Raw genomic sequence first — 27239 nt, 5'->3', positions numbered from 1 at the left:
TGAGAACTACACGACTAATTTCATTCAAATTTTGCACATGCCTTACTTAGGGTCCATGTAGTTTCATGGGCACCAGGAACCTAACGCACAATCTTGAGATTGTGAGTACAGCATCCTAACAACAAGGCCACACACTTTCACTAATATAAGTACAAGGGTTGTTGTAACTGACAAACATCTTGTAAGGCGGTGCCCAAGCCTTGCAGCACTCTAATGACTAAAGCAGTAAAAGATTTCAAAAGCATATGCACCTTAATTACAATTAAGACCAAAGTCCAGTATCATATTAAAGAAAATAATAATCAGCTGCTTTATGATTGTTACACACACACACAATAATGACAATATAGAGAGCCACTTCACATCTACCTGCCAGAATTTTTCTCTTTGTTTTAAAGAACTACCAAATGAATTAGGAGTAGGAGTGGCTGTGTGGTAAGTAGTTTGTTTACCAACCACATTGTTCCGGGGTTCAGTCCCACTGCGTGGCACCTTGGGCAAGTGTTTTCTACTATAGCCTCAGGCCAACTAAAGCCTTGTGAGTGGATTTGGTAGATGGAAACTGAAAGAAGCCCGTCGTATATATGTGTATATAAATATGTATGTGTGTCTACGTCACCGTAACTTACCGGTTCGGCAAAAGAGACCGATAGAATAAGTACTAGGCTTACAAAGAATAAGTCCTGGGGTCAATTCGCTTGACTAAAGGCGGTGCTCCAGCATGGCCACAGTCAAATGACTGAAACAAGTAAAAGCGTAAAAGAGTAAAGAGTTGTTTATAGTAACCAGGATTTATGTTATAAACCAGACAGAATGAGAATAATCTTTATATCATACTGTTTAATTGTCAATGGTATTTTTCTTTCTCAGAAAATAATTTTCATTTACTTTTTTTTTCCATTTCTTCATTTTGATTACAAATTGTAATGTGTTAGTTTTGCAAAATAAAATACAAAAATAAAAAAGCAAAAAAAAAAGACAGAGATAATAAAAAAAAGGAGCAAAAAGAGAAACAAGATTTTTTGTCAAGTTTGATGACTTACTTTTGGTTTCATCCTGATTTGTAGGTTTTGATCTGTTCTCCATTATCTATAGAATCTGAAAAATAATTAAATAAAGGATTGTATAGCAAATAGGGGCTAAATTACTGACTTAAAGTGATAAAAAAAAAAAGCTACTAAATAAAAATTCATTCAGAAATTTCCAGAAAAAATAAATTAATCACTAGGCACATTTCTATTAATAGATGGGCTATCAGAATAAAGATTTATACATACATATTTTTTGCCAAAATTAGTTATTTGATAAATTGTGGTTATTTTATCAATAAAATGAAAAAAAAAAAGATATCAGTTTTAATAGCTGTTTTACATCCATTTTACTGTATAAAGTAGACAATTCCTTGCTGTAGCTAAACATATATATATATATATATATATATGTATATATATATATATATATAAATATATATATGCGTGTATGTGTGCATATGCATATATATGCAAACTCTGCATATGAGAGAGTGTGTACAGCAAGTATGGTTATGGAAGTAACTATATGTGGATACTAACACAAAAAAGTTTTGCTTTATTGTATGTTTTATTTTCCGTCATATTTTTCTTAATTTCTCCGTCTTTGTCTATAGTTGCAACAGAATCTGTCCCTTACCATTCCTGCCTAACAGCTTAAACATACTGTCAGTGGCAACATGCTGTAATAAAACCGAGCGAAGTAGAGTTTATTTAATGAGATACTCCTTATAATATCACCCGAAGAGATACGTCTGCTCCAAGGGATAAGGGATGCATCACAACCAGTTGTACAGTATTCCATCTGCGAGGGATCAATGCAAGATGTGTTGCAACAATCATTGTGAATAATAAAGTTTCTCATATATTCCATTTTCCATCTCTATAATTTGTTTTATTTATATGTGTATGTATATCTATATATATCTATTTATTTATATATATATATATATAAAATACAAAATGAGACAAGAACGCAAAACATCCGGACAACTAGGTGATACAAAAAGGGACAACAAAACATCCAGATAGACGATATAAAAACAAGAACAAAAAAAACAAGGACGGGTCATTCGGAGTTCTCTAACATTCAAGATCTTGTGCAACTGAAACCTGAGTGTCATTTCGGTCAGCTGAAAGCATTTTGGCACAAACTTGGCAGACATGCATTTCATACCCAAATCTTCAGTGATAATGAACTGAATTGAATCGTAATTAATCAGCACATCTTCTGATAACTCACTGATAGTGGTGCGACGACTTCCCCCTCACAGTTGCATACACAACAGTATTGTTTTACTCAGTTCTGCTGGTTGTGGGTCCCCCAGAACGCTCGTTAATATCGACATTTTTCAGCCATCTTCGAAATGTCTGAAACACCTATACATTTGTGTGCAGCTCATACACTCCGCTCCATACACTTTCTGCAACTTTGTGTAGGCCTCTGAGCAGGTATTGCCATGACAACTTTCTCTGTCATGGTCAATGTGACGATCACATGCTACACACATTCCTTCCAAGCACTGCTGTAAACGGCGGAAGTGAGTTAGAACATTAAAAACTTAGTGTACATGCACAGCAGAGTCCAAGGTTAATCCTTGCCAAGTGGCTTTACTCTTCATGCTTTAGTTTCATTACTATGGTAACAGTCCAGATACTTACTGATCAGACCTCATATACACCTGCCCACACACACAGTATATATATAAATGCACGATAGGCTCCTTTCAGTTTCTGCCTACCAAATCCACTCAAAAGGCTTTGGACGGCCCAAGGCTAGGAAGACACTTTCCCAAGGTGTAGTGGGACTGAACCTGCAATCATGTGGCTTCTTACCACACACCAACATCTGTGCATATGTGTAAGTGTATGTATATATGTATGTATGTACATATATGTATATGTGTGTATATGTATGTGTGTGTGTGTGTGTGTATATATATATATATATATATATATATATATATATATATATATATGTATGTTTATGTGTTACATATGGATGAGGACAGTTGTGTGAAAAAGTGTAACACTCCAAAAGTGGAAGGAACCTATGGAAGAGGTAGACCCAGGAAGACCTGGGATGAAGTGGTGAAGCATGACCTTTTAACTTTGGGCCTCACAGAGGCAATGACAAGTCACCAAGACCTTTGGAGATATGTTGTGCTTGAGAAGACCTAGCAAGCCAAGCCAGACCATAGACGTGGCTTGTGCCAGTGTCACATGACCGGCTCATTTAAGAGTACCCTTCAATCATTGGGCAATATGCTGTACTTGAGAAGAGCTGTTGAGTCAAGTGAAATCATTGTCTTGGCTGATACCAGTACTGCCTGACTGGCATCCGTGCCGGTGGCATATAAAAAGCACCATTTGAGCCTGGTCAATGCCACTCCCACCAGACTGGCTCCTGTTCCGGTAGCATATAAAAATCACTATTCAAGCATGGTCGATGCCAGTGCTGCCTGACTGGCCTCTGTGCCAGTGGCACATAAAAAGCACCCACTACACTCTCAGAGTGGTTGATGTTATGAAGGGCATCCAGCTGTAGAAACTCTGCCAGATCAGATTGGAGCCTGGTGCAGCCTCCTGGGTTGCCAGTCTGCAGTCAAACCGTCCAAACCATGCGAGCAAGCATGGAAAGCGGACATTAAATGATGATGATGACAGTGATGATATATATATATATATATATATCAACAATTGAGGGTAAAATTAATTAATTAATCAATTTCACCAAGTGTTCAGTATGTAAAAGGACCATTTAAGGCGAATTCAAAATATTACATTATATAATTAGGGCTTAGTAAAATAAATTACTTTGCCACATATTGGACTTAGTAGAATAGCAGCCAAAAAAATTTTTCTAGCCATTTCTACTACTCTTTAAGTAGTAGAAATGGCTAGAAAAATTTTTTTGGCTGCTATTTCTACTAAGTCCAGTATGTGGCAAAGTAATTTATTTTACTAAGCCCTAATTATATAATGTAATATTTTGATTATATATATATATATATATATATATAATCTTTGTTCTCCATCATTATCAAAATTAGAAGAAGGAAAAGAAAACTTATTGAAACCATCTATTTAGTGAGTAAATAGATTTACCTGATGGTATATACATTCAATTGTTTTTCTAAATTGTAGGGATTAGAAATCAGAAAAGGAAGTTAAAATGGTTGGATGAAGATGAGATAAAATGTACGTTTAAATATGTATCATCATCATACTACAAACACACACACACACACGTATATGTGTGTAATTTTTTAAAAAATAGCTTTGCCTAGTACCAAAAACACCATGGCTCTAAGAAAGAAAGAAAGAGAGAGAGAGAGGGGGGAGGCTGACAGACAATGTTGGTGGTTGGAGTGTGAACTTCTTGACTTAGACTCGCTTGTTAATACATACTGAAAAGCTTCCTGCCCCTTACACCCAGCAAAGATAACCATTCAAGCTACAAATAAGTGATGTAATTGAAATAGATCCATCAGACAACGAAACCAGATTAAGATCTTGCTTTGCTCAGAACTTACTAAGTTACAATCATGCTGCCAGCTACGAAAAGAAAATAGCAAAACTGTGTGGCAAATTGTACTTGCAGGAAGTGAAACAGACAGAAACATAGTTAAGTTAGCGTTAACATATTTGATGAAGTGAGTATAGAAAAAAAAAAAATAAAAAGAATTACTATGTGGTGAGGAAAAGACATTAGCACAATGACAATTATTATCTTTATCTTTTATACTTGTTCCAGTCACTGGACTGCGGCCATGCTGGAGCACTGCCTTGAAGGGTTTTAGTTGAACTAACTCCTGTACTTATTTTCAAGTCTGGTAGTTATTCTAGCATTTCCTTTTGCCTGATCACGAAGTTGGGATGTTTACATCCCAATACCAGTAGTTATATATATATACACGAGCAAAACGCCCCACCTCCAATGGACAGTGCTGAGTTTAAACCAAATTTTCTCAAAACAACTTGTCTGACCATCCCATAGGTCTCCCCCTTGAGAAACACTGATTTAACCTAAGTTTGAGACACCAGCAAAAGAAGAAATAAAGATAGACTTTTTTTTCTATTCCAAAGGAAAACGATTTCCCACGGCTTTATCGATTGCATTCTCACCTGGAATTGATTTATGTAATTTTTTCAAGACTTATACACACCCTGATACCATTGGTATCTACATATCAAATTTGAGTGCAATCGGATGGAGGATGCCTAAGATCCTAGAAGCCACACACACACACAGACAGACAACAGATTTTATATAATAGATAATCATGTCGTGGACTCTCCCATCGTTAGATGACATATGAGCATTCAGCAATTTCTTACTGAACAACCACACAGATGATTTGTTTATAATGTTCACATGAGCGACATTACCTGTACAGGTGCACCCATGTGCCACATGTCTGCTGATGAAATGACTGTAGAGCAACGTGAAATGAAGTGCTTTGCTCAAGAACACAATACAATGCCCGGTCTGGGAATTAAACCCACGATCTTGCAATTGTGAGTATAACACCCTAACCGCTAAGCCATTCGCATGTATGTATGTATGTATGTACGCATGCATGTATGCACGTGTGTGTATGTATGTATGTATGTACAATATAGTGTATATTTAAACACATAAGGAATCCACTTATAGGGATTCTACACGCTAGAAAGAACAGCTAGGTTGTGTAAACCACAAAAATTGGGGATAAAATTTGACAGGAATAAATTTGGAAATGAAAAACATCTACCATCTAGTTTCCTGGACCAGTTGGTTTCTAATCTTCTTTTAGTGAGTCAAGGAGAACTCACAAGGTCTGATTTTCTTCAGCAGGTCCAACCTAGTGTTAAACATATCCACATGAGACAAACAAGACTACTTGTCTCGTGTTTATACAAACTAACTTTTCCTTGGATTGGTCCAGGAAACTAGATGGTAAATGTTTTTCATTTCCAAATTTATTCCTTCCGAACTTTATCCCCAATTTTTGTGGTTATAGAACTTAGCTGTTCTTTCTAGCATGTAGAATTCCTATAAGTGGATTCCTTATGTGTTTAAATATACACTACATCGTATGACTAATATATAGCCTTTTTGGCTAAATCTTTTTACACGTTAGACCACTGGAAATGTAAATTTTAATTAAATGTTTTTAATTTTAATTAAATTCCATTTCCCTTTGATATGATTAAATATGTATGTATGTATGTTTTCTGCAATAAATTGAGAAGCAGTGACAAGTGACATTTCTGTAAATAATAATAATAATATTTATAAGCTTAAAGCTTATAAGTGATCAATGTGTATTGACTAAAGAAAATAGTCTAATATTGGGGCAAACAGTCCTCAAAGGAAAAAAAGTGGGTTTCTTGTATGCATGGGACTCGAACCCACACCTCTTATATTTACACACTGTATGCATGAAACTTGACACACACACACACACATATGATGAGGTTCCACACAGTTTCCATTTACCAAATTCACATACAAACTGAATCCAAAATCGTGGTTGCAAAGAGTGCTTCTTAACAACCACGCAGCCATGTCTGCGCCTATATTAATCATTTCAGCAAGGAAGGAAGGAAGACACTTCTAAACATTTATTTACCGAAATGATTAAAATGATATTAGTTGCAGCGCTAATGTTTTTGTCTTTTGTCATTCTTTCACAATTATTTGTAATTAGAGTTCTAATGCTCCCTGCATTAAATATGTAGTATTAACTTACTAATTTTCATGTAGATGACATCTCTGAATAATTAACCTCAATGATTAATACTTTAGACACAGCTGTTGACAACAAGAGTGGTTAATGATAAAATAACCAACAAGCTAAAGCACTTTTATCAAGAATAAGAAAGGAAAGTCATTATCTTCCTCTTGATTATCTTCGTCATCATCATTATCATCACCACCACCATCGTCGTTGTTGTTTTAGCATCCACATTTCCATGCTCACATGGGTTGGATGGAATTGTTGAGGCAGATTTTCTAGAATTGGACACCCTTCTTGTCACCAAGAAAGCTAATATTTCTGCCATGGCTGGACATGTTCTTATTGAAGATCACAAATAAAGGACAGTATTTGTATGATGGTGAGACTTGCTTGCAACAATCACACATCAAGACAAGGAGATACAAACTCACACACACACACATCAAACTTCTCTCAATATTCACCTACCAAATTCATTGATAAACCTTTAGTCGACCCAAGGTTATAATAGAAGACACTTGCCCAAGGTGCCATGCAATGTGACTGAACCTGAAACCAATTGGCTGAAAAACAAAAAATACTAAATAAATAAATAAGGTTATAGTAGATATAAATTATGTAATAATGTTGTTAATTAGTCTCAGGCTATCCCTGATCAAGCAGACAGATCTATAATCAAAGACATTTTATCTATAACCAGCTAGCTCCTTTTGAAAATCCAGTGTGGCCTTCCTTTCCTTAAGACTGTAGGGTGTATTTTTGAAGGAAATTTAACTGCTATTCCTACCAGGTCAGGTATCTGAGTAGAGGTGGTTGGTCCTATGAGTGATGCTGCTAATGAAGGGGTTGAATTAATGATACTTATATGATGCATTATTGAAGGTTCACATAGGTGAAACAACCTTTTTCTAGTTCCTACCCAATACAATTTCACATTACTAGTGCCTAGTCAGTCAAAATATCACATTTCCTCACACCTTTTCTTGTAATCACTCACTTTTGATATCACCAATCACTGAAAATAAATAATAAATAAATGAAGGAAAAGTCAAATAATTATTCTTCTTTATTTAGTTGGGAAGAATAAATAAATACCCTTTGTTTTTTTGGCTTTTAAAAATAGTTTTATTTCACCAGTAAAAATATGTTATCTTAAAAAACAAAATTGACAGAAACACAATCGTTAAAGATTATAGCTAACAATTACAATAGAAGATATTTCTGGCAAAAATAATTAAAATAAATGATGGTAATTATGAAGTTTCTGATGTTAATGATAATGATGATGATAATAATAATAATGATGATGATGATGATGATGTAAAAAACAACCAGCGACAGGTAATAAAATTGTGAAAGCCTGGTATTATCTATTTATTATCCTTTGCCATCTAGTAGTTTTAGAAGAGAATTAATTAGGTGCTAACATTGCATACTAAGGAGACAGGAAGTGAAGAGAAAAAAAGTTTTTTTTTAATCATCTCTCCAGAGTGGAAAGAACGTTAATGCTTCCTTTATATCACTTCTCATCTTTCTCTCTCTCTTTCCCTCTCTCTTTCATTCAGTTGTCTGCAGCAGGAAATAAAATTTAAAAAAACCACTCACACACACACACACACACATGCATACATGACATAGAAGAGCAAAATTTTAAATGCCAGAAAAATTCTTTGGAATAATTCCCATCTCTGAGCAAGTAGTTCCTTTGGCTTTCTAAACAAAAATGAACTGACATGTAAGAATTAGAAATTACCATGTACAGTTTGTAGCTCAATATTTATTCCAACATGATGTACTTGAGAAAACTGTCAGTAAAGAATATCGTTAATCCTTTAGTGTGCAAAATTACTCTGCCAAATGAAAAGCTTATTCATTCATAATTTTGAATTAATCATGTGTTGTCTCACAGCTTTGAGATTTCAATGATGTTATTGTCTAGTTTTAGGATGACATTGTAGGGTAGGTGTGAGAAGTTAGACCCGGCCAGTTTGAACTTAAAACAGGAGACATATCTGGGCCAGATACGGCCAGTTTAAAAGCTAAGGGATTAAAGTAAATTATGAATTTATACCAAAAATATTGGAGGTAGAATTGTTAAAAATGGAGAAGATATTCTATCTGGATACTTTACAAGCAATGCTTCCCAGATTTTGTTCATAGTTCAGTCTTGTTGACATTCACTATACTGACTCCTCAGGAAGATAACAACACAAGCAATAAGAGAAGTTCTAAATAGTCACTCGAACTGCTAGAAATAATGACAATAACCAAATCTCCCTGGAAAGATATACTGGATAATACTGTTCTGGATTATACTACATCTGATTTTAAGTCAGATGATCATGGTTGGAATAGTTTTCATAGTTTTACTCAATTAGCTGCAATAAAGACATCTTTAGAAAAATCATCTCGATGGCACAGCCATGTGGTTTCAGCATCATTGCGTGGCATCTTGAGTCTTCTACTATAGCTCCAGATCAGCCAATGTCTTGTTAGTGATTCAGTAGATGGAAACAGTACAGAAACTCTTTATGTTGCGTGTGTCGTTGCAGCTGTGCTTGTTCCCACCACTGCTTGACATCTGGTGATGGTTAGTTTATGTCCTGCTAACTTAGTGGTTCAGCAAGAGATTGATAAAAATATCTGTCTATCAGACTTTTAAAAAAAAATATAAGTACTAGGGTCAATTTGTTCAAGCAAGTATAAAGTACAAGGGTATAAAATTAACTGAATCAATCCTAAAACCTAAATAGAGGAACAGCAACTTACATTTTGGAGACAATAGCATTCTAGTAATTAACTCTTTCTTCACCCACAAGACAGTACCAAGTGGAAGACAGACAAATCTTGACCATCTGAACAGCATGATAATCTTTCATATAACTTACCCAGAAAAGCTAGATATCTATAACCCATAGCTAGGTCAAGAATAAACTAATGAAGAATTCTGGCTTTTATTTCCTGAACAAAATTTCAAGTAAACAAAATGTTTTAAAAAATTTTTTTTTTTAGTTAAGTCATTAACAGCAAGATGTTCAGGAAGAATAAGATGCAAAGATGACACAAAAGATATCCTTGCCTACCAAGAAGAGTTGCACATCTATAATTTACAGCAAGTGTTTGGTCAGATCAATGATGTGAAAGAAAATGATAGTATTCAAGTTGAGTATTGGTTAGCAACAGTACCCTCATTTTAAACACCAAAACATTTTCTGAATTAAAAATCCAATAAAAGAAAATTTGGAAAAAATAAATAAATAAAATAAATAAATAAATAAAAAGATACTATCGCAACTTTAAAATATGTACTTAAAAACAAATCTATAAATTGACTATTTTAAAATCAATCAAATGGCATCACTAGATATGAAAAGGAAAGAAAAACCACAAGGAAATAACCAAAGTTTATTTTCAAAAGATGTGAGAAAGGATAAAATTAACAAACAGAAGATTGATCTCCATTAACTAGTTTTAAGAGGAAAATGGAAAAAAAAAAAACAAAAATAAAAAACACGTAATTTAGAGGCAAACCGTTATTACAATAGTAAAATATCTTTAAATGTGTGTACGTGTAACTTGTTGACCATTAAAATGTTACTAGATTTAACAGTTGTTTCAGATGAAAAATATTATGCATAATGATACACAGATGGTAATAAAAAAAAAACTGTGATGTCTAAACCACTGACCATGTTAATATTAGATGAAGAATAACAAATTAACAAACACATAAAAGAAATAAAAAAAAAAAATGAAGAAAACTACATTATGAACGATATTTAAGTGACCAATATAAAAATAACATTCTTCTTATTCTTTTAGTTGTTACAGTAATTTGATTGTGGTCATGCTGGAGCACTGCCTTAAGGGGTTTTAGTCGAAGAAATCAAGCTCAGGACTTATTCTTTGTAAGCCTAGTACTTATTCTATCAGCCTCTTTTGCCAAACTGTTAAGTTACAGAGATTCAAACACACACGATGGGCTTCTTTCAGTTCTATATTTAAGAGATGAGGAATTATGCACATTATTTACATTTGACGGATATTTGTCCTCATCTTGTTGTTAACACGTTTTAGCTGATATTCTCTCCAGCCTTCATCAGGTATCTTGGGGAAATTTTGAACCTGGGTTCTCATTCCTAAGATATCTTTCGATGTTGTTGTTGTTATTATTATTATTATTCGGGTCACTGAGTTTGATTCCATGCAGTGACCTGCATAATAATAACAACAACAACAACAACATCGAAAAATACCTTAGGAATAAGAGCCCAGGTTTGAAACTTCCCCAAGACACCTGATGAAAGCTGGAGGGTATATCAACCGAAACGTGTTAACAACAAACAAGATGAGGACAAATATCCATCAAATGTAAATAAGGGGCTTCTTTCAGTTTCCATCTACCAAAATCCACTCACAAGGCTTTGGTCAGCTCAAGTAGAAGACACTTGCTCAAGGTGCCATGCAGTGGGACTGAACCTGGAACCATGTTGTTGGGAAGCAAGTTTCTTACCACACAGCCACACCTGCATATCAAGAAAATCAGTAAGCAGGAAGGTGGCATTCTGTTTGTTCATTTATTTTTACACTTGTTTTTCCATGCTAGCTTAGGGTAGTGAATATCTATTATCATGGCATTGTTTAACAGCTGGACGCGTACCATATAACTAGCCCTTAACCTTTTAGCATTTCAACAGGTCATATCTGGCCCAAAGTATTCTACTTGTTTTACATTCAGCCTCTCACACCTATCCTACAATGCCATTCTAAAAGTAAACAATCATATCACTGAAATCTCAAAGCTACAAGATAATGCATGATTAATTCAAAACAATGTGGATAAATGAGCATTACACTTGATAAAGTAATCTGAATGCTAAAGGGTCAACTGTTTTTCAATCAGGAGAGCTCTTATTTCATATGTCTTCTGAAAGTGCAAAGCCAGAAGACAATTCATCCACAAGAGAAATAACAAAATAACTGCTTGTAGCTTGTGGTTTCTCAGAGAAGCACAAGTGTAAACACAAACTTACACATGTAGATGCATGGGAGTGTGCACACACACATACTCAGGCTTCTTTCAACTTCTGCCAACTAAATCCACTCATAAAGGTTTGGTCAACACAGGGTTATGGTGGAAGACACTTGCAAAAGGTGTGACACAGTGGATTTGAACCTGAAATCACTTGGTTAGCAAGCAAGTTTCTATATATCACTTTATGATTACAACGTTGACAGTTTAGCTTTTTTTTTTCTTAAGCTAAATTTAGACCTTTTTTGAATAGATAATAGCTTCACTGTCTTCTTAAAATCTGGCACCTATCTCCTAATTTAGCTTTACTTGTAATAATCAGGTTCTCACCCCCTCCATTTATGTAAGACACATGAGCACATTTGTAACAAGGTTTGAACCTGTTCAGTTTTTGTATAAGCAGGGCTCAGTTGGTACCTAGATGCTGTTTTTTTTTTTGTTTCCTCATGCCTGTCTTAACCCTTTGCTTATTCTTTTATTCTTTTACCTGTTTTAGTCATTTGACTGCAGCCATGCTGGAGCACCGCCTTTAGTCGAACAAATCGGCCCCAAGACTTATTCTTTGTAAGCCTACGACTTACTCTATTGATCTCTTTTGCTGAACTGCTAAGTTACAGAGACATAAAACACACCAACATCAGTTGTCAAGCAATGCTGGGGGACAAACGCAAACACACATATATATATGCGATGGGCTTCTTTCAGTTTCCATCTACCAAATCTACTCACAAGGCTTTGGCCAGCCCGAGGCTATAGTAGAAGGCACTTGCCCAAGGTGCCATGCAGTGGAACTGAACCCAGAACCATGTGGTTGGGAAGCAAGCTTCTTACCACACAGCCACTCCTGTGCCTGTGCTTGTTCAAAGTATTTCCATAAGTTTGTCCTAAATGTCCATGCTTGTTTGCAGACTTTCTGTTAGACCTTTGTTTCATACATTCTGAGAAATATTAAGTTTTCCTTTCATAAATCTCAAGTTACTGTGATGGTTGAAAGAAAATTTCAAAAATGGGTAAAAATGTGGTTGAGAATTACTACTCTACATGGCTGCTTGATTAACTTGAAAGAGCAGTCAAATCTCCCTCAAATCCTACTATCTTGAAAAAAAAAAGGGCTCTGGATAATGCAACTATGGGTAAATGATGATCATATGTTTGTGTGATCAAGGCTGACTCAGAGTCAGAATTTTAAAAAAGGACGGTGAGGGGTGTGCTAATTCAGTTTATTTGATAATGCTCATCATTAGTTTTGCCAGTGTAGGGATTATAACAATAATCTCCACGTTAAACAGAGGAGATTTTAAAGAGAAAAATAAAATTTTATTTCATTCAGAATGAAAAGAAGTCCACCTCTTTTTAACTATTCAATAGCTTAATCATGACTGTTGCACAACATAAAAAAAATTTTATGATATTCTCCTGACCTTATTATTATTCACTACGAGTATGAAAGTGAAAGGCATGATGAATAAAAAAAAATTTCCAAGTTTATATTTAGCCTATTACAATAGCGACTGAAAGCATTCCGGTGTATTATTATAGATGTGCTCTATTTCTCTCCTCTAACATAATTATGTTGTGCAACTATCATGATCAAGTTTCTGAGCAAGTTATTGAATTGTTAAAATAGTACTGGATTTACCTTATTTCTATTTATAAAATTTTTTTAAAAAATTCATTAACATAATCATAATTTACATTTTCAAAGAAGTTATGCCTTGTTCAGTGGTACACATCTACAAGAGTTTCTTCATTGATGAATACCTAAGTGCTCTTGCTTTGATCTCAATTTCTGGATAAGACATTACTATAATCTATAGATCATGAAATTTTAAAATGTGCTTTGTATTGAGTTATATTGTAATTTGAAATTGGTGATCTTTCATTTTCTATACATATATCGGCAGACAACAAAGCGAAAGGAAAATAAATGCTTAATCACCATTACACAGTAAACCAGTTTCCATTTTGTAGAAAGAGCATCCATACATTCATGAGAATGATGCCAGGTAAATTCTTGTAAGTTAAGAAGAGGTTGTCTTGAAGTTCTAAGCATGGTACAATAATTTACTTTTAATGGAATTCCATGATTCTTCAATTCTGCTTGTGTGTAATGTTGCATCATTGGAAGAAATAAAAGGTTATGGTTTACACTGCAAATGATTTTGCAGTAGAATTCTCTCCATTTTGTTGTCAGCCATTTATATGTACATAAAGCTAAAGACTGCTTTAAAATTAATGAAATCGCGTTTCTTAGTCAAGATACCACTGCAATCTTATATACATTATAATTTATTTAGTTAAAATTATTTAAAATTACCAACATTTCCTTTTCTTTTAGTCATAGGCGCACGTGTGACTGTGTGGTAAGAAGCTTGTTTCCAAACCACATGGTTCTGAATTCAGTCCAACTGCATGGCACCTTGGGCAAGTGCCTTCTACTATAGCCTTGGGCTTTGTGAGTGGATTTGGTAGACGGAAACTGAAAGAAGCCCACCGCGTGTGTGTGTCTGTTTGTCACCACACCATCACTTGACAATCAATGTTGGTGTGCTTATGTCCCTGTAACTTAGCAGTTTGGCAAAAGAGACTAATAGAATAAGTACTAAGCTTACAAAGAATAAGTCCTGGGGTCAATTGTTTGACTAAAGCCCCTTAACCCTTTCATTACCAACCCGGCTGAAACCGGCTCTAGCTCTGAGTACAAATGTCTTGTTTTCATAAGTTTGGAATTAAAATCTTCCACTAAACCTTAGTCACAATTTATGTTCCTAACACTAGCTGAATGATAACTAAGTTATTTTACTAAATTCTTTGTTATATTTAAAGTAATTGAAAGAAACACAGAGCATCTCAAAATAAATACAGTTACGAAAGGGTTAAGTTGGTGCTCCAGCTTGGCTGCAGTCAAGTGACTGAATAAATAGAATAAGAAAATGTGTTACATATTCTATATTATGTTTATAGCTATGTGGTTTAGAAACTTGTTTTGCAATCACACAGTCTTGGGTTCAATCTTCTGCTATAGCACTGGGCTAGTGCTTTGTGAGTGAATCTGGTAGACAGAAACCATGAGGTAGTTCATCATATGTGTGTGTTTCTTCCCAACACCACTTGGCAAACGGTGTTCATTTCTTTACATCCCCATAACTTAGCAGTCTAACAAAAGAGACCGATACAATAAGTATGATGTTTAAAAAATAAGTACTGGGGTCTATTTGTTCAACTAAAACCCTTTAATGTGGTACCCCAGCATGGCTGCAATCCAACGACTGAAACAAGTAAAAGATAAATGCTATAATATAAAATTAAGTTCTCTTTTGTATTGTGTAGTATGTTTACTCAAAGCTCTAGACAAAATCATCAAGTGAAACATAAAATAACTAAAACTATAAAACAAGATTCAATTTTTTTTCACATACCAGTAACAAAAAAAAATACTGCCAATTTTAAAAAACACATACACACATTTGGATAATATTTGGTGAGTGAATATCAAAAGATAAGACAACAAAGTGAAAGGATAACAGCTACTTATTAGCTCCAACTTCTTGCTTTTAAGATCATATTCTTGACAAATTCAGCTCCTTTTGAATATTTTTCCTTTGGCAACACTGTGTGGTATTTACTGAGAGCTAAGTAGAGTAGGTCATTTAGGGTTGTCTTTACTATAGATATGGTGCTGTGCTAGTGACACTATTATCAACTACCAATTTTTTAGGTGGTTGTCTTTGGTAGCTATATATGCCAGCATGCATAATCTTCTATAATCACTGTTTTAACATACGGTTGTTTTGAAGCTGGCTTGGGTTAGATGAGTCAGCATGTATAGAAATATATCAACTCTCATCTCGATCATGTGTAATCACATCTATGAGGACTAAAGCCCTGATATCTGATGGTCTTCTTGACTTGTACTCATCATCAGCATCATGGATCATCATCGTTTAATGTGTTTTCCATGCTGGCATGGGTTGGGTTGTTTGACTGAGAGCCGGCAAGCCAGAAGGCTGCACCAGACTCCAATCCAATCTGGAAAAGTTTCTACAGCTGGATGCCCTTCCTAATGCCGACTACTCCTAGAGTGTAGTGGGTGCTTTTTATGTGCCACCAGCTTCTGACCCACAGATTTGCTGTTTCCTTTTTCTGTCTATTGCATCATTTATAAAATGGTCCCTGTACCTCAGAACTAGCTGATCTTATATCCCCACTACACAGGCAACCCCAGCCCATTTTTCTATCCCTCTCTCATTACTCTTGGCACAACCAACCATCATGCCCAGTCCTTTCCCTTCAGAACCTAAAAGTGTTGGCCTGCAAAGATCATGGACAGTACCCCTTCTTTTAGACACAACAACCGAAAAAAAAAAATAAATAAATAAATAAATAAAGATATGAAACCCAATGATGATATCAGTCAATGAACTTTTGGCAATGTCACTCTTTTACTGCAAACCAAACAGAATGGTGTAAGAGGGGTAACAATAAAAACAACAAAGTGACTTGACCACATTCAAATCAATTTAAGATTTCTGATCCGTAAATGTTTGTAAATGTTTCTCCTCAAAAGTCCCTCCACACACCATTCCGACTCTACCCTCCTGCTCCTCATGTAAGCTTCCATCAACTCAGCTGCTGTTCATTAAATGCACTAAAAGCTATTTAAAGGATTCTGTATAGAAACAACGGTGACATTGATTTTCCTGTGTTCATGGTATTGATGAAACCAAAGACAAATAAAGAAGAAAAAAAAATCAGTGTTGACACAACAGTTAATAATAATAATAATAATAATAATAATATAATAATAATAATAACAACACACATCATACACTATGTAACTTATAAACTGACAGATAAGGACATTTTGTAAGCTTTACAACATTGTCAGTTGTTTGATGACAATAAATGTTCCACTATTTATGTTCTACAGGCACTTATATAGATATGTATGCATGTATGTAGATTTTATATGAGAGAGAGATGGAATGAGAAAGTACACTTGATACACATACTTTGTTACCATATGTCCACGCCACCCCAAAAACTCTTGAAGGTGGTGCCTCAGCATGGCCACAGTCCATTAATGAAACCAGTAAAAGAATAAGAAAATATATACACATACATATAAACCCACACATAAGTGCTATAATTATATGAATGCATATATTCCAGAGCCGATACATATATAAAACATCGAAATAATGAAGGAAACAGCACACGTCTTTATCTCTCTCTCTCTCTCTCTCTCTCTCTCACACACACACACACCACACACACACACACACACACACACACAATAGTTTTAAAAAACATGCACAAATACAATTTCTATGATTATTCAATGTTGTATCCAATTGGTTGAATAGGCTTAAAAAGAATTCTTGAATCGAAATCATATCTGAAAGCCAGAATGGAAACTGTTTACTGTCTTTTAGTCATTATGTCACCAAAACACTAACGACATTTTAATTGTAATTCTCAAGAGGAACAGATAACAAGAGCTTTTGACAAATGTAAACAATCACAACTAAAGATTATTAAAGCTATTATCACAGTTAATCTCTTGCCAAAGCCAAATGAGAGCTGAAGCTTAAAGCACCACCACAAAAGCTTCCCAGACATCATATTCAATACTTTGCCGACATCATTCTTCACAACAACTAAGTCTCTATGGAGTTCCATTCTACTCTTGTTTTTCCTATAAGAATTCAAAATAAATATTAATTTCATTCAATTATTCTCTATCTCCCAGTTCAGAAAGTGGTAGTGATGGGTGTGGTGTGGTGGTGGTTGTTATCACCTTATTGGTTCGTAGGGAGCTTGAGGAGATTAACTAAAATTTTAAAAAGAACAAAAAACCCATACCACTAATTAAGGATAGGTTTACACTGTAATCCTCCCAGAATTCAAATGAATACAATTATTTCACTATCATTGTCTTTGCTTTGATCTCCTGTCTTTAATTTCTATATCTACTGTATTAGTGGTTCTCAAACTGATAAATGCCAGTGCCACAAAAATTATTCTTTTACTTGTTTCAGCCATCTGACAGCGGCCATGCTGGAGCACCACCATAAAGGGTTATAGTTGAAGAAATTGACCCTAGGAATTACTCTCTGTAAGCCTAGTACTTATTCTATCAGACTCCTTTGCTGAACCGCTAAGTTAACAGGGACATAAACACACCAGCATAAGTTGTCAAGCAATGGTAGGGGGACAAACAGACACATGCATCTGAGTGTGTGTGTGTGTGTGTGTGTTGCCATGATAGATCGGTAGCCACTACACACATTTTTTTTTCTCTCTCTGTTTCTCTATTTGTTTTTTTCTGTGTCCCTTTCTGTAGAAGAGCATAGGCTCAAAATTTAAAAAACTTTTTCAATTCCTGAGCGTTATACTAAAACATGTTTGTTTTCTACACCACCTGTCTTCGTCTTGTTCTTTTCGTGAACTCTCCCCCTATATATTTTTATATATGACAGGCATCTTTCAGTTTCCATCTACCAAATTCACTCACAACGCTTTGGTTGGTCCGAGGTTATAGTAGAAGACACTTGCCCAAAATGCCACACAACGGGACTAAACCTGGAACCATGTGGTTGGGAAGCTAGCTTCTTATCTGTGAAACTTCTTGCCTTTTCCCTCCTTCTTTATAAATGAGACGATAAAATTAAGTTTATATTTATAATAATTCTTTCTCAACCATAATGTAGGACAAGTTTTTAAAAAAATCTTAATTTTATTAATCTTTTAGCATTCAGAAGTTAAATGTAATGCTCATTTTTTCACATTGTTTTGAATTAATCATGTATTATCTAACAACTTTGAAACTTCGATGATGGGATTGTTCATTTTTAGAATGACAGTGTAGGGTAGGTGTGAGAGGCTGGATCTGGCCAGTTTGTATGCTAAAGGGTTAAACAGGGCAATTTGTCTGCCTGCTTTCCAAACTCCACAGTCACCATCCCATCCCATGAGAATCACTACTAGAACATAAAAGCAAGTCAGTGAGGGAGTTACTACATGGTCTCTTGACCTGCTAGAAATAGCAATGAAATATATACCTCCACCCTAATCCCTCCTACTGTTCCAAAAAAAAAAAAAAAGGATGAAACTCGGTCTTCACTACAGCTGATAGAAAAAAGGAGGAAGGGGGAAGTAGGAAGGTAACATTTGGAAAGCCTTTGGTCATATATCTGCTCAAACAGAGGTAACCTGGAGAGCACAAAATTTAGCTTGTGCTTGTTTGACTGTCCACTAAAACCTGAAAAGATCAGAGCTATGTAGTTGCTCAAGCTACAAAAACAACAATCAGATCTTCCTCAAATCACTGAAATTCTACATTACCAGAGTACTGAGAACTACAGAAAAAGTCAATAACCAAAGGAATTTGAACCACCATCTGTTGCTAAAATCATTTCAAAATTACTCACATCCTACACTTGCTTAGTTGTACATAGTTACCACCAGGAGATAAAATGCAACTCAACAGATGGATTAGTAGATGCACTGTAAAATTAACAAGTGATTTCTTAGCCCATACTTAAGGAGGGATGATTTTGTAAGACTAATTCTTGCCCTATAGACACTGTTTAAATACAAAGATATCAATGATGACCTAATAACCAAACGGGCAAGTGGGCCAACCAAGGACTGCAATATTCTCTGAGCCTACAAGGAAGTCACTACATCAACTCTGAGGCTCCATATAAGATTTTTGGGGATCTATGCAAGCAAAATAGAAAATTAAGCATCCACAGTAGTGTTTTATGGGTCCATGAAAAAAAACTTTTACTTGAAATGTATTTCTTGCAAGAAACAGCTAGGTTTCTTTCTCTAATGTTTTACATAGCATAACATGTTTCTGGCAACTGAAATATGTTCTCTCAGAGAGAGAACTATGACAAACTTATACAAGCGAACGGGTGAAAAACCAAATAAGAATTTGAGAAGATGCATCTATAAAGCTAGCATTTAAACACTGAATGGCTATGGCAGTCCATCAGAATAAAATAATAATCAAAGGGGTTCATGGGTAAAAATGTGGTTGAGAATTACTGTTCTACATGGCTGAAAGAGCAGTTAAATCATCCTCAAATCCTACTATCTTGAAAAAAGAGGGCTCTGGATAGTAAAACTATGGGTAAATGATGATCATATGTTTGTGTGATTAAGGCTGACTAAGGGTCAGAATTTTAAAAAAGGGAGGTGAGAGGGGTGCTAATTCTGTTTATTTGATAATGCTTATCATGAATTTTGCAAGTGTAGGGATTATAACAATAATCTCCTCATTAAACTGAAGAAATTTTGTACATGGTCATTTGACTTGTTAGAAGTAGCAGCCACATCTCTTTCATATTGATATACAGCTGTCTTTAAAAAGAAAGTAATACATGTCTGCTGTCTCAAAAAGAAAAAAAAATGATTGTATGGCTACAGCTGAAATATTTATGATTAAACAATTGCCATTTCAGAGGTGGCCTGAGATTTAACAACAACAACTAAGAACAATTTAACAGAATAATTCTATCATTCATTCTGATCACATCATAAGTGAAGTATACAGATGTTCTATGTACCACATGTTTATCTTCACAGAAGAATTTAGATTTATTCTCTTTGCCTGTGTTTATCAAAGATGATGTATCTTTGCTCTTTACTTCCAGGATGAAGCTTGCTTTGCAACCATGCGGTTTTGGGTTTAATTCTACTGTGTAGCACCTTGGGCAAATGTCTTCCTCATGAGTGAATTTTGGTAGACAGAAACTGTGTGGGTGTCTGACATGTATGCCTATAAAGTGGTTGGCATTAGGAAGGGCATCCAGCTGCAGAAACCATGCCATAGCAGAGAGTAGAGCTTGATGCAGTCTTCTGACTCATTAGCTCCTGTCAAACCATCCAATCCATGCTAGCATAGAAGGAGAACACTAAATGATGATGATGATCATCATCATATGTATGTATGTACCCTTGTCTTGGCATCACACGATGGTTGTAAATGAACATTGCTGTCATACAAGCAATGCTGTTCACTCCCAGTCTTCCATGTAAAATACGTCTGGCTACAGAGAAATATTACCTTGCTTGGAAGCAGGAAGATTGTCTAGCTGTTGAAAAATCTGCAGCAACAAACTCCATCTGACCTATGCAAGCATGGAAATGTGGACAGTAAGAGACTGTAAATTAACTGCTTTAAGATTCAAAAGCAACAGGAGATAGTCATGGCTAGAATACCTCTGATCATAAATTTGCTTGATCAAAGCCAACCTGCAACTAAACAACTTTAAGCATGAACAGACGAAACACTAACCGACAAATACACAAAGCAAATACATCTATAAGAAGTACCCCAGCATGGAGAGAACTCTAAACATTTTAACCTTTTTTTTTTTTTACCCTACTGGCACAAGGTATTTTTTCTTTTTGTTTGATTTGCTAACCTTTCCTATTTTGGTAAATTAGCACACGAATTGGTGGAGCAAACATTTTCACAGTTGTATGCTCTTATCTAAAATTAAATGCTCAACCATAATATAGAAATACCTTCCTCTTTTTAATAACTAGACTGAGGCAAGAAAAGTAATGTACATTGTCTAAGATCAACAAATTACATGATCGATATAGTGTAGTACTTTGAGCTTAGAGCCAGTGCAGGAGTTTGTTCTGTCTGCATATTAGTAACAGCAGAAAAATATTGTCCGTAGTTTAATTTAGCCAGATCACACAACATAATACTAAGTGGTAGAAATGTTTATATCTACAGTATTCGTTTTATGATTTCGAAACAAAGTACCATACAGCTTTTGATTTGTTCTCCCTTTCATGTGGCTTATGAATATATTCACTGGTGATGTAAGTGTTAAATATTATTTGCTTATAGAATCTGTATTATATATAGACACACACACTCATAGACAAAACTCAGAGTAGCAAGAAACTGATGCAACCAAACTGAAAATATTATTAATTTCTGCTATGACATCAAGTACTCTTATATATATATCATCATCATCGTTTAACGTCCGCTTTCCATGCTAGCATGGGTTGGACGGTTTGACTGAGGATTGGCGAACCGGATGGCTGCACCAGGCTCCAATCTTGATCTGGTAGAGTTTCTACAGCTGGATGCCCTTCCTAACGCCAACTACTCCGAGAGTGTAGTGGGTGCTTTTACGTGCCACCGGCACAAGGGCCAGTCAGGCAGTACTGGCAACGGCCACATTCAAATGGTGTTGGCTTCTTTCTTGTACCTCTCTCTCACACATGCTGAATAACCAGGTACTTCCTCTATAGCAAGAGATTTATTTCTGCCTCTCTATTTATGTATATATATATATATAAATATATATATGCTTTGAATGTTGGGCCTTGTGGAGATGATGACAAATGACTGAAAGCTTTGGCGCTATGCTGTGCTTAAGAAGGCTTGTCAAGCCAAGAGAAATCATAGTTGTGGCCAATGCTGGTGTCACATAAATTGGCACCCATGCTGGTGGCACGTAAAAAGCACCCATTAGACTCTGGAGAAACTACGCTAAATCAGACTGGAACCTGGTGTAGCTCTCCAGCTTACTAGTTTCAATCAAACTATCTAACCCAAGGATCGGCGAACCAGGGTAATTTACCCCAAGTGGAGTGAAAATGAAATTCTTGTTGGGTAATGGGGACTAATTAGACATAAGTAAAATTATGTAGAAAACGTTTTCCTTGTTGCGACAGAAATTTTTCTTTTGACATGACTACATCTGTCCAACGTCATATAAATAGAGTCAATAAAATAGATTTAATAAACCTTTTGATTTCAAAGAATCTATGATTTTCTTCCTTTCAAATCAAGGGAGTAACATCAGTGTAAATAAATATATTTTGAGGTAATTAGTTCAAAAAGTCCCCCGAACCCTAGTCTAACCCATGCCAGCATGGAAAACAGACATTAAAGGATGATGGTTATCATTATATATATATATATATAGGCACAGTGACTGTGTAGTAAGTACCTTGCTTACCAACCTTAAGGTTCTGGGTTCAGTCCCACCGCGTGACACCTTGGGCAAGTGTCTTCTACTATAGCCTCGGGCTGACTAAAGCCTTGTGAGTGGATCTGGTAGACGGAAACTGAAAAAAGCCTGTTGTGTGTGTGTGTTTATATATATATATATATATATATATATATATATATATATATACACACATAAATATATTTATATGTGTATATGTCCGTGTGTCTGTGTTTGTCCTCCCACCATTGCTTGACAACTGATGTTGCTGTGTTTACATCCCCGTGACTTAGCAGTTTGGCAAAAGAGGCTGATAGAATAAGTACTAGGCTTACAAAGAATAAGTCCTGGCGTTGATTTGTTAGACTAAAGGTGGTGCTCCAGCATGGCCACACTCAAATGACTGAAACAAATAAAAGACTAAAAGACATATATGCACACTCATATACACACATTTCATATATATTACAATGCACCTTTTGTTGCAAATCTGAAGTGCCACTCTAATGTTTAAAGCCACAATTATTACATAACTTTTCACATGGAACTTCTGCATACATTGGAATTTAAAAACAGAGTGGTATAGAAACCAGATGTGCTAAACCCTTTTTTTTTGTTTTCTTATTTGGATTATATATGATACCTTTTTTTTTTTTGCAAGGAGACTGGTGATTGACTTTGATGTTTTAGCTTGCTAGCCTTCATTGGACTTATGACCATTCATAGATTTGCAATATTTTAAGAAACATGATGATGATGATCACATACCCAGACAAATGTATAGTGTTGACATATAGCTTCAAGAGACCAGACAAGACAGATCAATAAAAAACACACATACACACACTCAATTTTATGTGACAGACACACAAGCACAGTAAGCATTAAAAGTACATAATACGAAAAAGACTCTCTCACATGTTCAGATGTCTCCCTAGAAGTACTAGATAGATTATTGTTTCCTAGGTAACCTAATTAGTAGTGACAAAGGGTGTTCTGTAAATACAGTCGCAAGAGTAAGAATGGAATGGAAAAGTTCAAGGAGTTATTACAGCTGCTGCTAACATAGGACCCCACTCCTTCAAAGTGAAAAGCAGATTGTTTGATGTTTGTGCATAAACAACAATGATGCATAACAATAGGAAAAGGGACTTGAATGCAAAGGAGTGAAGCAGTAAGAATATTCTACTGGATGTGTAATGTTACTGTACATGAATAATGGGAACACAAATGGGCTCAGGGAAAACCTAAATATAAAAAGAATTTGATGCAAAGTGCAACAGAAAAGGCTGTAATGGTACAAATACATGAAGCATATATAATTTCAGGCTGGTAGTACAATCAATGGACTTTCATACTGTTGCTGTCTACCTAATTTCATTCACAAGGCCTAGGTTGACTTGAAACTTGAAAATAACTACTGAGATTGATAAGCTTGACTAAACCATTGAAAACAGTGCCCCAGCATGGTTGGAATCCAATAACCAGTAAAAGACACACACGCACACACATGTTGTTGGCATCCTTTTGTCTCGGGAGACAATGGAGTTGCGCATGAACTAATCCAGTCTGGTTTTTACATTTCATGTCCTCTCCAGTTTCGCACAGGCCTGGGCTAGATGTAAGAAAATCCTGGGTAGCTCAATCGTCAGGATTCCTCTCTCGACCTTGCCGACGTAGTCCAAAGGAGTGCAGAGCATTACGTTTGGCACCCAACTTGGTTGCAGGACCTGCCGGAAGAGAGTCAAACACTAAACTGCCTACGGGGCTCCACTCTGGATTTCTTTGAAGGTTGTCTCCTTTCTGTAACCCTGGATAGGTAATAGGTAGTGGGTAGCGATTTTCTTCACACGCACACACCATATATAATATACACACAGCACTTAAATAAAAATATTTATATAATAATTGCTACAATTACATTATGATATTTACAAATATGCTTGATCTGAGTGTATGTTTTGTCATACCCTATCTCTTGCTCAACCTTAATATACACACACATATACTCTCTCTCATTCACATACAGGCTACCAAAATTTCTAGAAGTTAAGCATTATCCACACTGCCACCAAAACTTTCTTTAGGTTAACTGCACTTCCTTTCAGCACTTGCTAAAAGATGGTACTCCTGTGGTTACATAAGCAAAGTTTGACTTTAACCACTCCAGTTTTCTTTCTTGTGTTACAGAGTAAACATGACCACTCTGCTGGTAGTGTGCATCAAGGAAGAACAAAAACCAGTGATCTGATTACTTTGGTGTGAAGGAGTGTCAGGGACTTCAGAAAGCTGTCATTGCAGCCTTTCAGTAAAATACAGGGACAGTGCTCTACCACGTAGAAGTATGGATGAGTGGGTCAAGAAGTTTAAAAATGGCCCCAAAAATGTGAAGCCTGGAGAGTGAGTAGGATGCCAATCAACATCCACCACTGGTGTGAAGATTCAACAAGCTCAAGAGATGGTTCTGGCGAACTGACAAGTGACCACTGATGAGGTGGCATGTTCCTTGCAAATTAGTCATGGTTCTGCATCGCTTCTGTAAAATCTGTGTGAGATAGATGCCAAGTGAGCTTACAGAAGTGCATAAGCACAATCAAGGGAGATCTGTCAAAACTTACTTGACCATTACAATGGGGAAGGCACAGATGTTGTGGATAGAATAGTCATGGGTGATGAAACTTGGGTTCATTACTTGGAGCCAGAATCCAAAAGGTAAAGTATGTTGTAGAAACACCCAGAATTACCAGCGAAAAAGAAATTCAAAACTCAATCTTCCACAGCAAAAATGAAGCTACATTTTTTTTGGATGCCAAAGGGCCTACACTGGAACATTACCTGGATAAGGAGGTCTACAGTCACCAGTGTAAGCTACAGTGAAATGCTAACCAACAAACTGAAAGTAGTAATTTACACCATATGCTGAGGTCTATTACCAAATCAAGTTTTATTGTTGTACAACAATGCACACCCATACAACCACCCATACTGTTGAAACCATTAAAAAATTGGGTTTTGAGTTGCTGGACTGATGGAACAAGCAAGCTTGAAGACCAACAGAAGAGGTGCACTGAAAAGCAAGAAGACTAAGTCAGCCGGGTTGGTAACGAAAGGGTTAAAAACATTTCTTTGCTACATCATCATATTCTTTCTATCTTATTTCTTACTCTATTTGAGCCACTTGACTCGGCTTTATGCAAAAGGTAGGTATGAATGAACAGGTACACAGTTTCCATCATGAAAAAATTCCATTCATAATGTATAGGTCAAACACAACTCTGTATTAAGAAACGCTACTTACCTAAACAACAAAACTCTTTGAGACAGTCTCAATTGTGTAGATGCTAAGTCATTAAATAGGAAAACATCCAGAAAGCCAGCAAGGTCGTCTGAGTTTGATGAGATGGTATTTGAATTATCTGAAAATGATAAAGACAGGTTGATAGTTTTAAAACCAATCAACAAATCAATACATGAAATTGGAGGAAAAGGAACAAAGGAAAGACGATAAAACTCAATCAAGAAATTGATAGACGGAAGAGAATCAATAGATACATTTATGCATAAAATATATAATTATTACTAGTGGCAAAACAATTGTTTCTAATTTAGGCAAAAGGCCAGCAAATTTGAGGGGAGGGGATTATACTAACTCCAGTACTACTAGGTGCAGGAGTGGCTGTGTGGTAAGTAGCTTGCTTACCAACCATATGGTTCCGGGTTCAGTCTTGCTGCATGGCACCTTGGGCAAGTGTCTTCTACTATAGCCTTGGGCTGACCAATGCCTTGTGAGTGGATTTGGTAGACGGAAACTCAAAGAAGCCCATCGTATATATGTGTGTGTGTGTGTGTGTATGTTTGTGTGTCTGTGTTTGTTTCCCCAACATCGCTTGACAACCAATGCTGGTGTGTTTATGTCCCCGTCACTTAGCAGTTCGGCAAAGGAGACCGATAGAATAAGTACTAGGCTTCCAAAGAATAAGTCCCGGTGTCGAATTGCTCGACTAAAGGCGGTGCTCCAGCATGGCCGCAGTCAAATGATTGAAACAAGTAAAAGAGTAAAGAGAGTACTAGATTGGTACTTTGCTTTATCGATAGATTTAGGAGGAGTGATAAGGATTATATGACTGATTGATGGATGAATGGATAAAACCGAAGGGGGACAAAAAAATGAAGAGGTGCAACAGAGCTATAATACAAGTGTTAAAGTTGTAGTCATTTAGTCCTATATGTTTACTTGAACAGGGTGGACCTATCATCAAAAGTGCTTCCTTGAACATACCATCACTTTTTCCAGACATATCTAATATATAAAAGGCAATTTCTGTCTTTCTGTCTATCTGTGACCATCTTGGTGCCTAAACCAGCAAACCAATATTCTCGAAACTTTGCATACATGTTACATTAACATCCAGTTCAACAATAGGCTAATCGGATTTCAATAAAAATCGATAATATG

At 35.8% G+C, this 27239-nt stretch overlaps 1 protein-coding gene across 4 annotated transcripts in view; it reads right to left on the bottom strand.

Moving 5' to 3' along the window:
- LOC115219651 (histone-lysine N-methyltransferase EZH2) overlaps nucleotides 1-27239 on the bottom strand; it is a 200220-nt gene that overhangs the window by 79078 nt on the left and 93903 nt on the right. For all 4 annotated transcript variants that reach the window (XM_029789852.2, XM_029789847.2, XM_029789827.2 and 1 more), the window contains exons 2-3: nucleotides 26082-26199; nucleotides 1044-1098 (exon numbers count right to left, since the gene is read on the bottom strand). In XM_029789852.2, coding sequence (XP_029645712.1) covers nucleotides 1044-1086 — 43 coding nt within the window. In that variant the 5' untranslated portion in view covers nucleotides 1087-1098; nucleotides 26082-26199. The remainder of the gene's footprint in view (nucleotides 1-1043; nucleotides 1099-26081; nucleotides 26200-27239) is intronic.

This window comes from Octopus sinensis, linkage group LG1 (genome assembly GCF_006345805.1).
Source record: "Octopus sinensis linkage group LG1, ASM634580v1, whole genome shotgun sequence".
NCBI classification, from domain to species: Eukaryota; Metazoa; Mollusca; class Cephalopoda; order Octopoda; family Octopodidae; genus Octopus; species Octopus sinensis.
The sequence above is the reverse complement of the archived record's forward strand: the minus strand, read 5'-3'. Positions and strand labels throughout refer to the sequence as shown.